Source organism: Bacillus rossius, chromosome 1 (genome assembly GCF_032445375.1).
Source record: "Bacillus rossius redtenbacheri isolate Brsri chromosome 1, Brsri_v3, whole genome shotgun sequence".
In the NCBI taxonomy this organism is placed as follows: domain Eukaryota; kingdom Metazoa; phylum Arthropoda; class Insecta; order Phasmatodea; family Bacillidae; genus Bacillus; species Bacillus rossius.
Genome location: NC_086330.1, coordinates 110,938,898 through 110,957,684, shown reverse-complemented (window position 1 = coordinate 110,957,684; position 18,787 = coordinate 110,938,898). Strand labels below are relative to the sequence as shown.

General features: G+C 38.2%; 1 protein-coding gene across 1 annotated transcript in view; it reads right to left on the bottom strand.

Moving 5' to 3' along the window:
* Nucleotides 1-18,787, bottom strand: part of LOC134542140 (lysosomal alpha-glucosidase-like) — an 89,268-nt gene continuing 70,481 nt past the window's right edge. Inside the window, exons 16-17 of the mRNA XM_063386133.1 lie at nt 9,597-9,793; nt 1-966 (exon numbers count right to left, since the gene is read on the bottom strand). Coding sequence (XP_063242203.1) covers nt 904-966; nt 9,597-9,793 — 260 coding nt within the window. The 3' untranslated portion in view covers nt 1-903. The remainder of the gene's footprint in view (nt 967-9,596; nt 9,794-18,787) is intronic.

Here is an 18,787-nt window from a genome sequence, read left to right as displayed (position 1 = left end):
TTTATTACATATTTATATGTTTTTTTATTTAATGAACACAAGATGTTGATACACATAAGTAAAACACAACAGTATGTCTTCATACATTTTTGTCATAAAATATATTTAATATAACACATGCTGCATTTTTACCGTTGTTCCATTATCATGTAAATAATTTGATGACATTTGGAAAAAACAAATTATTTTGGCACATTTAAATGCAATTAAGGAACTAAATAAGACAGTCTTTAAGTTTTTCACACATACACCTATTTATTTGTGTGGTGTTTTTCTCATTAGTGATGTTGAAGGATTAAATTTAGATAATTTAATGCTATGTTTATTGAAGCAGCTAGCATTTCAGCTATAATATACTGAAAACATAAAAGCATTTTTAATTCTGCAATACTTGTGCTATCAAGACATTAAATTCATGTTTTTAAATGACTGGTAATAAAAATATTCACCTGGTAAATTATTAATTGAATTAAAAATACTTTATAAAAAAAGCAGTCATGCACAGACTTAAATGTACCAAACCACTATTACTTAATAAGACCTTATGGTAACATGTTTACACAGTAATAATTATCAACAAAAGTGTAATCACAATGAACAAAGTAAATAACATACCAATGTTGCATACTACAGTAATAATTCACAAAACTAACTTAGAGAACCAATAGTGAAAATAAAACAAATTAACACCAAATAGCATGTTTTCTAAACTGCCAAAAAAAAGTTTATAATAAACATACTTAAAAAATTATCACAAATATACAAAACAATTACACATGTACAAGACTACTATTGAGCAATTAATGTTGATATGTGACACATTAGATAATCTCACCACACACACACATCATCTTGATCTTCAACAAAGTAAAACACTACTTGGTAATGGTGTGCAGAACATGTTCACTGCCATTCTATGGTGAAAAGTTGGTTGAGTGAAAGGCTCAAATTTCCAATGAACAAAGACTGCAAAACAGAGATACAAAAGTACCTTAGCTTAGAATGCTCCTCAATAGGTACTAAGAAATTTTATAATGATAACACAACAGTTTTAAATTCAAATACTAGAATCCTAAATGTGTAGAGGCAAATTGCTTTTTTGAATTACTACTGGGATACATAGGTAAATCCTTGGTGCTCATAAAACTGAGTTAATACCCGCAACTCTCGCTCAAACCTCACCGATCACCAGTGGCGGCCCTAGACTTTACAAGGAATTGATATTTAGAAGAGGGATCTGGGGGAGGGTAAATTAAAAAAAAAACTTAAAAAAAGTTTTAAACCAACCTGACCAACCTCACAGGAATTCTATCTTAAGTAATTTTGATGTCCTTTCTTTATAAATTATACTCAGGTTAGTTTTATAAAAACTTATGACAAAATTCCAGCAAAATTACATCACTGAATCTATACTAATAATAATAATAATAATAATAATAATGTTTTGAGTTAAAAAGTCTGTAAATTGTAAGCGGTAGAAAACAATTTGTATTATCACAAAGTAAAACACACCTTTTTTGTTTAAAGGTGAGATACAAAATATGAATTCAAAACAATTTTTATATACAGTAAACTCCCGGTATACCGCGCCCCGATAGATCGCGGAATCGGGTATATCGCGGGTCAAACCATGTCCCCCAATCAGAAATTAATAATAATACTAATAACACAGTAGAACCTCGTTAATTCGTGATGGTCGCGACCGAGATAATCACGGATTACCGAATTTCACGGGCTAGCGATTAAAAGCCCGGAAGGTCTTGTCAAGCTTCTCAGACACCGGCGTGCAGCTGGGTTAAGGCCAAGGTCATGTGACGTAACGTCTACCGAGGCTTACTGCGCCTTGGCAGCAGATGGATAAAAAATTGTAAACTCTCCATTATTCGTGTTAATTGGGACCCGCCGATGCCCGGATAGTTAAAATCCTGTAAAAAAAAGTAATAACCCCGGTTAATCCGTTCAAGGTAAGGACCGTCTTCGAATTAGTCTCGGCTTAAAAAAATACGGCACTGCCTAGCCATTAGTTCACGGTCATTTACAACAGCCGAAGAGAGAAAGAAAGATCGTGCTGACCTTGCACCCTCCTCCCCTCCCCCTCGTACAGCCGAATGCCAGCCAGACACGTCACTCGTCACTCGCCAGGCGCCTGCCGTGCGTTGGCGGGTGGAAACAAACAAAGGGAGACGGGAAGCAGAAGTCAGGACATCCCCCTCAAGTTAAAAGAGTGACAAATGTGACAGCTGAAAGGGGGACGACACAAAGGGTCGGTACAAACAGCGTTGCAGAGTTTGGCGGCCCATGCGAAGGCTTGCAGTGTTTGCCGGCCGCCGGCCCGCGTGACGTTAATTTTAAGCGCTGACAAATTTTTACTTCTCTTTTTTTTTCTGCACTTTTAAATCGTCACTGATTAACGAGTTTCTACTGTAATAATAATGGAATAAATGGTTGACAGCCGATTAGGATAATTTTGCTTAGTAACTCACAAACTAAGCATCGGGAAGAAAAAATCCTAGGCGTAGAAAATGTCCGCAGTGAAATTCTAAACAAGATATCTCCGTACATTATTCCTCTATCTTGTAGTGTTTTCAAATTATGGTCAAATCCAGCCCAGTGTTATTTTCTGAAACACTAGTTCATAACATTTTTTTTTAACCCACAAATAAAGCATCGGAAAGGGGACCCGATAAAGCCCACCGTCCAGCGACATTATCCAGCGTGACTCGGCTGGGGATTGATTTTGGATAGGTTTGGTTGACGGCCAGCGCTGGGAGGGGAGAGGCGAGCCGAGAATATGCGACCAAGACACCCGGGTAGACGGAAGGAGTGGAATATAAGCGCCAGTGATGAGAGGGGCGATTAAGCCGAAAGGGGGGAAGTATGGTGACCTTGAGTAGTTCACTCATTTCCGTCTGCACACTTCTCGTGGTCACGTGTGTTGACAAGCGGAGACACATAAATGTTTTGTTACAACTTGAACCTACAGACGTAATATTATTCGTTGTATTATACACGTTCATCTTTTTACTTTGGTATAATGTTTTAACATTAAATAGTAAAGTAAATCAGCTAGCGTATTTTTAATCTTTGCCGAGGAATTCCCAGTGGTCCAATACTTACGTGAACCATACTGTACCACTTTTGCCGTGAGGTAGTAAACAAGCCCCGGAAATGTTTATGTGTAGCGGCCTCCCGACCTTTAACCAGAGGCTGGGGAATATAACACTTGCCGATCCGAGCCACACACACTCAGCAACTCGACACAGCGTTTGATGGAATAAGTAAAGACAACGTTTAACAGACTTTTTAATACGGCGCCACTGATTGCGCTAAAATTATTTTGGCGCAATTTTTGTATCCCACATGTGACCATTTATAATTTACTGTAAGCATGGATAACAAAGTTTAACCACTTTACACGATAGACGATTCTTTATTTTATATTGTACGAATGCTAGAATCGTTTTTCACGTATCTGCTGCATACTTCTGCAAAAGACTCGCTATCTGTAAGTACGTAAATCTAGAATTTTTATTTTGTCAATCAAACTCGGTACTTTGCGATTCATATTCGGTTTGAAGTATTACTATGGCCTTTCTATTTAGAAGACTTTGACCACAGAATCGTGTGTAACCGCACACACTGCACTTACTTTGTTACGGACACTTAGACGAAGCAGATACTGTGGCTGACACCACGAGACTGGCAGCAGCTTGTGTGCCGCACGTGTGTATGGCGGCGTGTGGCGCGCTCGTAGGCCGTGCGACAAACTGTGCGCGGCATGCGGAAAAATAAAAAATAAAATTCAACATTTAATATTTATCTTTAAAATTTATTATTTTTATTTTTTCACCCGCGTTTAGTGAAAACTGCGGATGCAAAGTCCGCACAAAGGCGGGCCGTCTATACTGTGCGTGCTTGCCGACCTATTAGAACACAGGCGGTGTTTTATGCCTTTTGACCTTGGTCACATCGAAACATCGCGGTTATGCAACAACGCGGGTAAAAGCTATGTCCCCCGACAACCGCGTTAAATAGGGAGTGTACTGTATTGTAATGGCCTAAAATACTGTAGGATACCAGTGAAAGCTTTTTTGTTTTTTGGTATAATAAAGAATGACTAGCCCGACGATCAGGACCAGCGGGACACGATGTGAAATGACAAACACAGCAGGAAACTTTGAAGGACAGGTGAAGCGAAAGTTGCGGAAACAATGTTTGCGAACGATAGCATAACACGGTCACGGAAACAAACAGGGAGGTTGCCACTCGGGCACAGCTGGCACGACCTTGGTCACAGCGCAGCGAAACTCGGTCATAAGCACAGGGAAGGAGGGGGAGTGTGTAATAACGTCAGAAGCGGCGCCTAAGCGGAACTGTTTATGTTATTAACAACAGACGCAAACAGGGTCAGGAGGGGCTTCTTATACCGGGAGATTTTATTCGAGAAGGGAGTCACAGAGTCAGTGGGAAGCCACGCTACTCTGCCGCCAGGACGACGATTGGTGAGTGACCAGCCACGATGCGACGATGGTTCAATTCTAGACAGTAGCACAATGACCTTAGGCCTATGTAGCTTGTAATAGTTGGTATCTCTCTCTCATTTCAAGAACTAAAAATACTCACTTTAACAATCACTCGGTCGACATTATTAATAATTTAAAGTAAACCGTCACGTAACTTGGGATAAATTAGTCTGCAACAGTTGGTAACAAGGGAAAGGCACATACGAATCACGAGACAAATGAGGTTACGAATAAGTTCTAGGAAATGGCCGACAGCACAGTTTATTTATTAACGACGGTATACCTGATAGGAACGACTATGGTTCAGTAATTATGTGTTAGTAATAGAAGGTTATAAATTGTACTTGTAAAGACCCAGAAAGTAGAGAATTAAATATGTGTTGAATAAACTGTTAGTTGACACTGCTGAAATAAACATGTTCTTGTGGAAACGTTCAACCTTAACCTCTTTATTTGAAATGTTTTGCAAATAGGGACTCGTCATCCTACCTTAAGGACTGTTTAAGGAAAAACACGAGTGGTGGAACCGCCCCCAGAACCTGATACTCATGACAGGGCCGTCACGATATCAGGAACACATATGATGCCGGTAGATTCACTTCCATTCCCTTTCCCCATCATCCTTCACGATTCACTTCACTATCAACTTTTCATGTACATATTCCCTTTATTTCCATCTTTACGGTCGACAGCCGTAACAATATAAAATCTAATCATGTGGCCCTAAATTCACCAATTGTACTACGCATGTGAAAAGCATTGTTGGCTGCCAAGTAGAAAACAAAAGCACATTTACCTAACTTCTTTTATCGGTTAATTGCATACTATCAGTATTTGTTAAGATGTTATTAAGTAAATCCAATTTAAGGACTTTTACAAACCCTTATTAAATTAGAAGACAAATTAAGGACATTTTAAAGATATTAAGAAAGACCCTGGTGTTTGTATGTAAACATGATGTATCTCATATCTCACTCATAGATGTGTCAACATTAACAGTATATGAGAGTGAAGTTCGAAGAAGTCAACTGTCTTGACTGAAAGAATCTGTCGTCATCAGTCAGAGGACTGCATGATGTGATTTAGAGAAACGATGGAATGTGTTTGATGGGGAAAAACCAGCTATCAACAGTCGACAGTGACTTTGCTTAAAGCAACATACAACATGATTTCCCACTTGCAAAAATAATGAGTTAAGTCATCAGGATTCAAACCCAGATTCCCTAATGTGAAGACAATATGTCTGATATTACATCATTGTAATCTCTGCACAATAACTTATGTACTTAATACATTCATTAAGCAGTAAAACTCACTTAAGACATTCCACATAAAATGTTTTTCTGCCTATCACGTTCACAAATTTATTCCCTTCACCCTTGATCACTTTCATATATCTTTATGTTAATTCTTTCCATTTATAATGTTTTCATTTATAGATGCTTCCTACATATAATGTTCAGCATTTAAGGAAAAAATAATAAAAAGTTTTATTTTTAAATTTTTAAACCATTTTTATCTGTTGTGCACAACTTGTATTTTTCGACCAATCATCTGCTTGCATTTTTGAGGTTGTTCCATCTGTACACCATTTCCCTTATTCTAGGTATAAAGTCTGACAAATACACAGCAAACCACTAGCCATTTATTGACCTGTTGGCATGACACATGAATCAACTAGCACAGTAATTTGAGGAACTAAAGACAGTTTCATTGTTTGTTGAGTGTTGTAGTAAAAACATTTACATAATGCAAGTAATTGTGAATATTTTAATTTACATGTCTATTTTTTATATTTTTGACGAGATGTGTTTTTTTTATAAGTATACCATACCCGTAAACAGCAAGTCCTGAGAAAATGAAACACTATGTGTCCTAAAACTTGAGCAGTAAATAATTAGTGCTTTATCTGTTCGCATGTATTATAGAATTGAATGTATATAATGTATAGAAGCCACGAGGGGATAGAATTTATTCTGCCAATTTTGGATCCAAAACTGAGGTAGTTGCAAGCTTCCCCACTTGAAGGCTCTTTTTCTTGGAAAGAAGGTACTCTTGGTTCCAAACTCCCATGCAAGAGCACCATAGCATCACTTGTCTCAAGGTCGTGTGCTGTATTCTCTCTCTCTTATTCATTTGGATTTTGTTTCTGTTGCAGAGTGGAAGGGCAGTTCATAGACTAGACGGGCAATTCAGGCATTCAGTTCGCCAATTTATGTATGCTCTTCAAAATGATGCAAAAATATTTCAGATACAAAAAGTTTTTCTTAAAGAACTAAAAGATAAAAATTAATTCCTTGAAATTGTAGCCGCATAGACTACGACTGAGAAAGAAAGCAGGGAGGGGGGTTTTACAGTAAAACCCAACGACAGTGGAAAGCTGGTACTTTGGGAAAAATATAAAAGGCTATACAAAAATATAATTTATTTATAGAAAATTGCCTCTAGAGCGAAAACATATTGACAAACATTATATGACTTAATTACAGGTTAGCAATTTATAATAATCATGCGCTCCTCGTGCGCTCCCGCGGGATGCCAAAACGAATAAATACAATCATTCATACAATTTAAAACAATGTGAGAGTAAAGAGGGCATGGTGGCGAAGCATTAGAAGTAGCAAACAAGTAATATGGGCCGCTAGGCTGAAAGCAAAACTGAAGGCAAAATCAAGAAAGGAATTATAATGCGGCTTGACAGGAAGTGTCCAATGCCATCGTGGCATGCCCATATACAACCGCAGAAATATTACGCAAAGCTACAGGCAGGACTCGGCGTGAGCAATAGAAACTCAATTCAAAATGACCTGAAGGGTCCAACATTGATAGCAAATACGAAACATTACAGTACATGGCAGAAATACAAAAATAAAGGCGCGGCCACAATGCGCAGGCACGAATAATACTTCATACTTAAATACAGACGCTAAGTTTCACAGCCGAGTACATACCAGAACGCAGCACCACCCCCACAGTGACAGCCTTCAAGTCAGGAGACCGAGAGACTGCGGCGAATAAGCTAGGAGCCGGAGTATATATAGGCCCAATAAAACACTCGACAGAGAGCGCTGGTGAGGCGGCGGGGAAGATAGGAAGGGGGGGGGTAGGAAGGGGAGGTTGGAGAAGGAGGGGAAGGAATGCTGTGCAGTGCAGACAATACGGAGCAACTGCTTCAAAATATTAAACAATTATTGAAAAACAGTCAACATTTAATAAGTTATTCATTGGTACATGATTCTAGCTGGTGTAATAATATTTTGAATTTTTTTTAAAATATTTTTTTATTTTTTTTATGAATTAAATTTAAGTTCTTCAAAAAATCAACTTTATTATGAATTCAAATATACGTTATTCAAAGCAGATAATTAGAAAATACCAACAATGATTATCTACATTGCTGGTCTGTATAAATCTGTGCAGGGAAGCTATTACAAAACACGAAAAACTCATTGTTATCGTGGAGGGGGGGGGGGGGGGAAGTGAGTTAAACGAATAACCAAGCAGGAAACATATATGTGAATATTATTAGGTAGATTTATAAGAAAGTCTACCTATTGGAGCCGTTATAGTTTATATATATTAGTGATGTATCGGTTCTACTTGTTTCCCAGTGTAAAGTACCCGTCTTGTAGCCTTTTTTTTTAAATGTTTTAAAAGTATATTGAGCCTGTGTTTATTTTTATATAGGTCTACTTTTAGTTGAAATGGTCTTCCCTGTCTGCTAGTGAAAAGAGGAACAAACAAAGGGTCAGAATCTCTGCACAAAAAAACTTTTGTTTACATTGGGACACTTCCTGCCAGCAGGGAGTATCTTTCCATGTAGGCAGGCGAGCTGTCTAGGTTGCCTGCATTTTTCAAAGATTTATGAACAATTCACTCTTGTCACATTATGCTTGAAGTGAAGTGTAAAGACTTGTGTGTTGGTCCCAGGGAATAATAAAGGCGTTCTACCAGGAAAGGTATTAGCTGTTATGCTTTCCACATTACTGGCACCAGTTAATTTGCTGAGCACCAGCAGAACTGAGAACCAAGACCAACCTGTCCCTAATATATATATATATATATATATAAAAGTTTTTTATGGACATTATAACTGCCATAATTTTGCACAAATTCCTTCCAAACTAATACATAAAATAAAGTAATGGAAAATCTTGTTTGATTTCGTTAATGGTCAAAATCTGACTGAAGGGGTAGAAATGTGGAAGGTTCATTGAAAAACTGAAAAATCGCTATAACTTCCATAATATGACAAATATTGCATCCATTTGAATGTATTATAACTCGTAGGCATAATACCAAAAACCTTTGTCTAAATTAAATTTTTATATGACTAAATATAACTGTAAAGGGTGGAAAAAACAAGAGTTTGAGGACAAAAAAATCAAAATCCCTGTGGGCCAAATACAAAGTTTTTAGGGGCTAATTTTCACATTAATTGGCTACAAAATCCCTCCATTCAATTATAACAGTGGCTGGCTTCTCCTGAGGTTTCATTGTTCTCAAGGCAGTGGTAATGAAAGCTTCTCTTCAAAGTCACATTTTGGTGCTTATAAGCGCTGTCGGGATATTTGAACCAGCTAGGGGGGGAGGGGGTAAAGAAGGGTGGTGGCATAACTAGGCTGGTTAACCTAGTACAACGAAAAACCGCTAGAGGCGTACACTGTCGATACCCAGCGGTTGAAGCAATCGCTGCAACAGAACTACCTATTACCACAATTCTTCTGCGAAACCAGACAGAAAACGGATTCTATACATTATATATATATTCAATTATTATAGTTAAACTTCACCTTTGACAACATATATACCTACTATCTTCTCAGGTAATATGAAAGTACCTAATAGTTGATACAGTGATACTGATACCTGAGTAGAAAAGACATTTCTGAATGCATTTACCTTAAATTGTAATATTTCATCAACATCAGAGTAAGTAACAAATACACATATAAGTTTCACTCAAAAATAATCCCACATCAATGTCTAACGCAACATAATCATTTTGTCATCTCATCTCGTGAGAACTGTGAAAACAAAAGACATTTCAAGTTTTCAGGTGAAGGGACTTACCTTGCTGATGGAGTTGTACAAGAACTCAGCAGACGCGTTATTGACGTGGACTGACCACACCTGTTCGTCAATCCCCAGCACGGTCAAGTCACCCAGCACAAGTTCTGTGTTGTAGCCCCAGTACATTGGGGCACCCACCAGCGTGGAGTTGGCAAGAGTGAAGCTCAGCAAGTTGTACGAGTGGTCCTCATAAGAATCTGAGAACAAGAGAAAACAAAAAAATTAATATGTGTATGCATGTAAGTATGTATATGTGAGAGACAGAGAAAGAGAGAAGAAAATGCATCAAATAACCACCACTGAACAACAACAAACCACTTACAAAATGCATTAAGTAAAAACCATATTCATGTTTGTCTTATAGATGATGTCATTGAAAATGGTACAATTTTAATTTGATGGCAACATAGCCACCAAAGTATTGTTTTTTAATTTTTACACTTCCATAATAATAAAGTAAACCAAAGTTCTGTTATCATTTTAACACACTTCACTCTCTCTGATGATGGATATTTTAGTTTCAAAAGGCAAAATAATGATTTTGTCTAGATATAAGTACCTCAATGTTTATTTAACTTTTGATTATTTTCACAATAAGATAATATTCTATAAATTCGTTGATGATGGATCTTCTAGTTTCAAAAGGCAAAATAATGATTTTGTCTAGATATAAGAGCCTCTATGTTTACTTAACTTTCGAATACTTTCACAATACGACAATATTCGATAAATTCGTTGACAATATATATATATATATATATACAGAATGTATCAAAATTCATGTTACAACGCTTGAGGGTAGAAAGCTCTTATTATTTGCAACCATTTTTGCCAATAAACATGTTGCCGGAAACGTGTAGTTAAGCCCCTGTAGCCCCAGAAACAGTCAGCGTAGGAAACCCGTTGTAGAATGTTCTGTTGTGGATGTGCGGGCGTTCGAGTAGAGAAATAACATTTTAAATCGTGGCACAGATTTTAATTTCACTCGGAAATCAATCACAGCTTCGGCTTTGTTTCAAAACATTGAAATTGTTGCATACGTTTTAACAACGTGACAGCCTAAAGCAACGGCTCAAGAACACGCCCACCTTGAGCGACACAGAGGTGGCAACGGCGAATCATGTTTTCACGGATACGCTGGAGCATGTGTGGAGTCGACCTTGTGATTTCGAACGCTTCAATGATTCGCTGTGTAAGCTCTTCTACCGTTTCTACTGGTGTAACGTAGATAAGCCCTTTTACATAACCCCACAGAAAGAAATATAACGGGGTTAGGTCCGGTGACCTTGGCGGCCATGCGACAGGGCCTGCTTTTCCAATCCATCGGTTTGGAAATGTTTGGTTTAAATACTCTCGCACTTGCAGGGAAAAATGAGGTGGTGCCCCGTCATGTTGGTACCACATCACACGTCGGACATGCAATGGAACCTCTTCAAGAAGACCTGGTAGTTCCTTCTGAAGGAAGTGGAGGTATCCGGCGCCGGTAAGTCGTGGCGGAAGAAAAAAAAGGCCCGATGAGTACGCCGTCAACAATACCGGCCCACACATTAACTGAAAAACGTTCCTGGCGAGCTGTAACACACGTTGCATGCGGATTGACATCATTCCAAACATGACTGTTGTGCGAATTGAGAATAGCGTCTTGAGTGAACTTGGCTTTATCACTGAATAAAACCGCTAACTCGGGGTTCCTCAATACTCTTCGAATGTACCAACGAGAAAAGGTCATGCGAAGAGGATAGTCCGCCGGACCCATGTGTTGCACTTTTTGAAGGTGGTACGGGTACAAGAGTTGCTCATGAAGAACTCGCCAAACAGCCATTTTGTCAGCGTACATATCGGAACCTTCTGCCCTTGCGCTTGTATCCGGACTCTCCTCAAATCTCTGAAGTACATCTTCTTCAAAACTGGGAGTACGAACCCTGCGTGGAGCACCAGCATTTGGTCTTGTGACGGCACATGTACCAGTATCACGCATTTGCTGATTAAACCTTGCAAACATGGTGTGAGCTGGAATCCTACGACCCGGATATCGTTCTTCGTACAGACGACGGGCGGCTGGTCCATTTTGTCTAGCTTCCCCATAAACATGCAGCATGTCCATGTACTCACTAAACATGTACACCATTGAGCTCCACTAAAACGTCGCCCTTTTCAGAACCACAGCGAAAGAAATGACACCACGAGTTTGCTTATACGACAGAACAGTCAACGACAGACCACCAGTGAAATCAAAACACACTGCGACACTGCGATGTCATGCTGCGCAGTGCTATGGCACGGCACGAACGGAAGAAAAGAGGTGAGGGCGCCACCAACGGAAGTAAAAGGGGCGGGGGTCAGCATTCGACATCGTACAGTCCTCTCGAGCGCTGCCCGGCGTCGTAAACACGTAATTCACCACAGCATCGTCTGTCTCGCACAAAGCCCAACAGGTTGCCTACGCTGACTCTTTCTGGGGCTACAGGGGCTTAACTACGTGTTTTCGGCAACATGTTTATAGGCAAAAATGGTTGCAAATAATAAGAGTTTTCTACCCTCAAGCGTTGTAACATGAATTTTGATACACACTGTATATATATTTTACATTATTAAATTAGAAAATTAACCTTCATAAATTAAACTTAATTAAAATATAATCAGCAACAATAAACAGGTTAAATTCCTTTCACAATAAGCTCACTTAGAGCGATTTAAGTCCCGAAAGAAAAATTTATGGAGTTACGATCTTTTCAACGTTGTGATTTAATGTTATTGTGAAGATATAAAAAATTCTGAAGGACTGGAGGTTTGACGATTGCTGGCCGAAGTTGTGCTGCTAACGAGCCATCAGGGCGCCTTAGTCATCCTGATTGCTGGAGGAAGGACTCGAGGGCGGTGTTCTTAGATCCGCATCCGAACCCTTGGAACCTCATTCAAACCCTTGGACCCTGTCTGTGAACAGATCTGAAACAAACATGTTCAGAACTGGTTCACAGACAGTTGGCAAAATAGGCAGAAAATGCCTTCTAACCACGATGAAGGTCTGGGCATAAAGGTTGTCAAAAACTCACCATACAGGGAGATGGCTTCCAGCATCAGCCAGGGTGCAGAGCTCGCGAACCCGCGGTTGTCGCGTACGTTTCCATGATTCAAAAGAATACAAAATATACTAAAGCAGGGGTAGGCAACCTGGAAATGTAGGTGATCTACTGTTAAGTCGCCACATGTTGAAATGATCTACTGTTCTGTTTTATTAATTATACTATACATAAACAAGTTTACTTTCACACATTTACAAAATACTCTCTCTATTTGGTTTTTTCCTGGTAGTTTTAAAATACCCTACTTTTTATGGTTACAGTGCATAAAGAAATAATTATAGAAATAACTGAATTAAATAAGGTCTGTTAGTTATAGACGAAACAGTAAAAATTACAATAACATTGAAAAATATCTGCACTTAGTGGGAAAGTTGGCAGGAACTTTCCTTAACAATAGCTTTGATGTTTGGTGAATAGCTGGTTACACTGAGACGAATGCATGATTCCAAATGTTCATCAGTTATCCTACTCCTGTACTTATTTTTGATGAAGTTCATATTGGAAAATGAAGACTCGCATAGGTACGTTGAAGCAAACAAGGCTCTCACTCGAAGTGCAACATCAGTGAGCACTGGATACTTCTCTTGAGGAATGACTTGCCATCAGGTCTTTGGCTCTGCAACACTTTTCACACGCAAGTCATTTTTCAATGTAATAATTTAGAGTTCTGTAGCTGTTCTATCAATGTTGAACGTCGTCTCCTTTGAGGAAGTACACTCCTCAAGATTCAGGTTTGCCCATGGAAAAGAGACAAACTAGGATATCAGAGAAATCTTTTTGAATTCTGAAAATCTGGAGTCAAAATCATTTTTCAAATGAGACAAAAGTTTTACGTGTTCTTCTCTTTCATATGGGGTCTCCAATGCTTCTACTTGAGCTTTCAGGGTAGGAAAGTGCCTTAAATCACCTTCTCTTAGGCTTTTCTCACAAAATTTAAGTTTTTCAATGAAAGAATCTACTTCAGATATCATTTCAACCATTTCTCTATCTTTCCCTTGAAGTTTAATGTTCAAATCATTGAGTTTTTCTGTGAGGTCAACTAAGAAAGCTAAATTATTAAGCCACCTTGCATCCTCAAGAAGATTTGCCATGGAGTGTTCCTGTTCTTTCAAAAATGCTGTAATGGCAGGTAGCAGTTGAATGAATCGTTGAAGAACTTTGTCCTTACTCAGCCAATGCACCTCACAATGCAGAAGTAGCTCTCCATACTACAGTTGTAATTCATCCAGCAAATCTTTGAATGAAGAGTCGTCTTTGGAGAGGATGGGCCCGTATTTTGTTAACAATCTGCACAACTACTATCATGGTTTCATTCATGTTCAAGAACTTTCCACACAGAGATTGCTGATGTATGATGCAATGATATGACAAAAATTTTGGAACGCTTTTATCTCTTCGACACTGAGCCAAGAAGCCATTATTTTAACCAATAAGGGCAGGCGCTCCATCAGTGGTAATGCTCACAAGCTTGTGAATTGGAATTTTGTCAGATATAAGAAACTGCTTCACTGTAAAAAAAATATCTTCACCTCTAGTATGGCCTTTCAAATGAATCAGTTTCAACAATTCTTCTTTGACTGAAAAGTCGTTGAATACAATTCGGGCAAATATTGGCAACTGAGCAATGCCAGTTGCATCATTTGACTCATCCAGCTGGAGAGAAAGTAGCAGCATGCATCCAAATCTTTATTTATTTGAGATATGACATCACTTGCCATATTTTCAACTCTTCTTGTAACAGTTCTAACTGAAAGTTGCAGGGACTGAATAGCTGCCATTATTTCAGATTTGTTTTTGAAATTTTCAAACAGATCAATAGATCATCACCGGCTTCAAGAAATGCTTCTTTAATTAACTCCCCATCTTCAAATGGCTTCTTATGTTTTGCCAACACATAAGAAATGTGATAAGATGCACTTGTGGCTGCTGTGCCCTTATCTGTCACTTTCGTAAACATGTGTTGTTGTAATGACAACATATTTTTAGTTTCTTAATTTTCTCTCGCCTCAGTTCTGAGTTGGGGAGAAACTCTTTATTTATGTTTGAATGTACTGTTTCAAAATGTCTTTATACATTACTCTTTTTCATGAATGCAATATTTACTTTGCACAGTAAACAAATGCATTTGCAGTTTGTTTCGGTGACAAAAAAGTCATGCTCCCATTCTGCATGGAAGTTGTAAGTCTTTTGTATCTTTGGTGCACTCATCACAAGTGATTAACTTATCACAACACAGTCAATAATTAAGAAATTGGGCTTAAAACAAATGTAATAGTAAACGTTGTTGCACTGCCAACAATCGTCACGTGAATATCAGAAAACAATATTTACACGCAGTTGTGTCCTGTTTAGAGTATTTGGCGTTATAAATCAACGGCTGTGAATATGATCAAGGATAAGAGGTGTCATCACAAGACGACTCTGGTTTTACAAAAAACAATCTCGTTTATTTTCTAACATTGATTCGTCATACACGTATGCATAAACTGTAGCTGTGTATTTTTAAATGGCATTCGTTAAATAAACATCATGATTAAAGCCATTATTTTCATTACATACTTGATGGTTTTGAGGTTATTAACCGTTATAAACAAGGATGACTTGTAGACTACGTTTTTATTCTGGCAGGATTGCCAACATATATGTACCCACAAAAATTATCTAAATACGTTACATGAAAATATCCAATTCGGAAAATGAGTTTATTATAACTTCCTAAACGCAATATGTATTTCTTATTTTGCATTCAATACATTTTCTGCTACTATAATTTCCTTTCTCTTAGCGCGTAGAAAACATCAAAATGTAGCCCCACATCCGTGACATTTGCTATAAGATGAGATCAAGATGGCTACACTGCTGAACTGAGTATCGTGTTTGTTTATATTTTCGTTACATAACAAAAACCGTTATGCAAAATAACACATTTTTTTATTGTACTGATGGCGACAGCTTTATACCTACTCAAAAATATTTGTAAATGACCGGTATCATTCTCGAACGAAGTGTTTTTTTTTAAATTGTTCCTCTATCAGCTAACGAAGAATTGTTATATTCTTGATGATTAAATTTCATTTAAGACTTGCAGTGGTTCGTAGTGGGTAAAAAAATTCGTAAATTTTCAATAACGCTCGTGATCTACTAAATATTTTCTCGTGATCTACCAGTAGATCGCGATCGACACGTTGTCGACCCCTGTACTAAAGTATGATTAACGAAGCATGACTACTTCTACGAGGTACGCAGACTGACTAATTACTAGAGTTGTAGGGATCAAATCCCCTGCCAAGTTGATTACATCTTTAAACAACGACCGGAATGAAGTCTTGATGCCGACGATGCGGTGTGTTCAGTCTGGAGTCGCGGCGCGAAGTAAGTTTGGGGCGGCAGCAACTCGTAATTAAAAGATTACTGCAATCAATAGAAAGGGGGGAGGCTTCAGCTTCCGGACCGAAAGGTTCCAAAGATTACCAAGGGACTTGTCGAGAAATACTGACTTTGATATCTCGAAGTTGGTGATACTGGCCGATGTCAGCGCGACCTACTGAGGGGTGTCCGAAACAAGTAGAGATTGACTCACACTGGGCGACGGCTAAAGCATTGGGCTTATGGAGGGGACTACTCCAGTGCTCTGGTGGCCTGGGAATGAACTACGGGGTACTGTTTGTTGCGGGAGATGCCAGGAGGCAGGCGTTTAGCGGGCGTTCAAAGACCCAGGGGAATTAATTCGCAACTCTACCGCTAGAGGGCATAGGCAGTACTTTCGGAGACTAGTGTGGAGACCTTGAGACAGGCCGACCCTAGCCGGGGTTAGTGGCCAGTCAGTGCTCTGGGCAGTGTTCCCAGGAAATCTTGGAGAAGAAAAAGGGGAGGGGGGGTGGATACTGCGATGACAGTGGAAACAAGGTTCTACTGAGCCCGGAGGCGTGACTGGACGTTGGTGAAAATGACTCGAGATAATGCCATGGAGTGCTCACGTCAGGCGAGGTCTTAGAAACAGCCTGCCCTGATAGCTTGCAGGACATAGCACTTCTTGTCATGGCTCGGAAGCGAATTACAGGCGACGTACGTGCGCAAAGGCGAGGATAAGACGATAGTACTTGCTGGGTCATTAGATGGTTAGCAAATTAGATTTATGCTGGGAAAGATTGGGGAGACAGGTCTGACAAAGATTAAACGGGAGTGTACAGGAGGCGGAAAAAGTTAAGTTCTTGCAGCAAAAAAATTAAAATGACTGGCGACACCATTTTTCAAAAAATTCAAATTTAGAATTGTGCCAAAAATACTAGTTGGCGGCACATAAGTAAACTAAATAGAGCAAAAGGGGTTTACTCTGGCACATTAAGGACCATGACCATGCCGTACATAGTTTTATATGAAGCACAAAATAAAAATTAATATACAGATGTTATTTAAAACAAGTTGTTAATATACATAATAAGCTGCTTTATAAAAACAAATACAGATTAAAAATAATTTTCTAGTCACCCGTCGTGTCAAAAAATTATTACAGAAATGTACCCATGAAATGTGGAACCCGCCCAAAAAAACATTTTCTGAAATAAAAACTGACAGTATCAATCAACTCTGAGCGAACTGAAAATGCCGAAAGCACAGTAATGCAACCTGGCAGCCGACAACCAAAATCCAACCAATAAAATCTGAAAGTGAGTGACACAATTGGTGCTGGATCACAGAATGTGCCCAACCACAGAATGCCTGATTAAAATCATTCCACTGTAATGCTTACAGTACGTTATTTATTCTTATGTAATGTATATCTGTGTGTTTCCAAGGGTTTATTATTTTAATCTTTGTCAAAAGTCTTCAAACAAATGTTAAGTAACTATAGCAGTATTATCTGGAATACAATGTTTCTCAATAATTTTGTAGTCAATTGGTTTTCCAATACCAGGTGTTCATTTCCACAGTATCTCGCACAAGTTACTGACCTGTCGACTCAATATAGTCGCCGCACGATAAGTTCATACTTTTAGGAAGCCCTGCTTCAAGCTGGGATCTATTTTCAAGGTGACTATGTATCCTTCCGCCAAATATCAACAATAACATTGCCATGTGGAAAACCATGTGACTACCACATGGCAATGTTTTGGTTGGGTAACTGTCAAATAGGGATGTAATTAATGGATAATAAAATTACACTGCAATTTTTATAATTGGTTAAATGTCAGTAGAAAATGTCATAACACCATGTTTAATAATTCAAATATTAAATATAAAAAAATCTAAGCAAATTTTTATAGTTTAGAGTTTAAACCCAGCGTGGTGCTGTGTCTTCACATAATATCTATAAAAATTGATGTTAAGTTTTACAAAAGAAATTTTGCTGCTTCGAGATTACTATATCACAAAGTGCTATGGTTGAAAGCATGAAAATTATGTCAGTATCATTTATGAAGAATTTAACTTTAAGAAATTATTCAGTATGAGGTAGCTATGTAAACTGTTAGTTTCCTAAAGCCGTGAGTGCCAGGCACATCACTGTCATTACATTGAGAGGTCATTTGTGAATAGAAAATAACAAGTTAGGGTAAATATGTAGTTGGGCGGTATTTGCGAAAAAAAATGTTAAAAATCCGAAAATACCTTTATTGTATGCTCTTCAACTTCCTCTTTTCATTAAAAGCGGCGGAGGTAAGAAATTCCAAATACTTTAGAAGATATCGAATTTTTAAATTTCATCACAATACCAGTGCATTAATGTGGCGATTATCATTGTTTCTTGTTTACGTACGAGTATCTACTTTTTTTATTGGATAATGATGTCACGTGATTGTTCGTGATAGGCCAGAATTCAAACGAACCAATACGTGATTATTTAGTTCATTTATTGTTTAAAACGGTGTTTAATTACCGCCTCCAACTTAGGTGAGTTTTTAACGTTCTAATTTTAAAGTCTTATTTGTTATTTTGATATTGTTGCGCAAGTAATAAGTAACAAAAAAAATACGTGAGTTATTACTGTGCATCCTTTGTTACGAGTTTGTTATGTAAGGTCAGTTACATTATAAATAATTTAAAACTAAAGAATAATTAAAATTAATTCACATTATTTTTAATGTCGGCTTAGTTTGAAAGTATTAATAA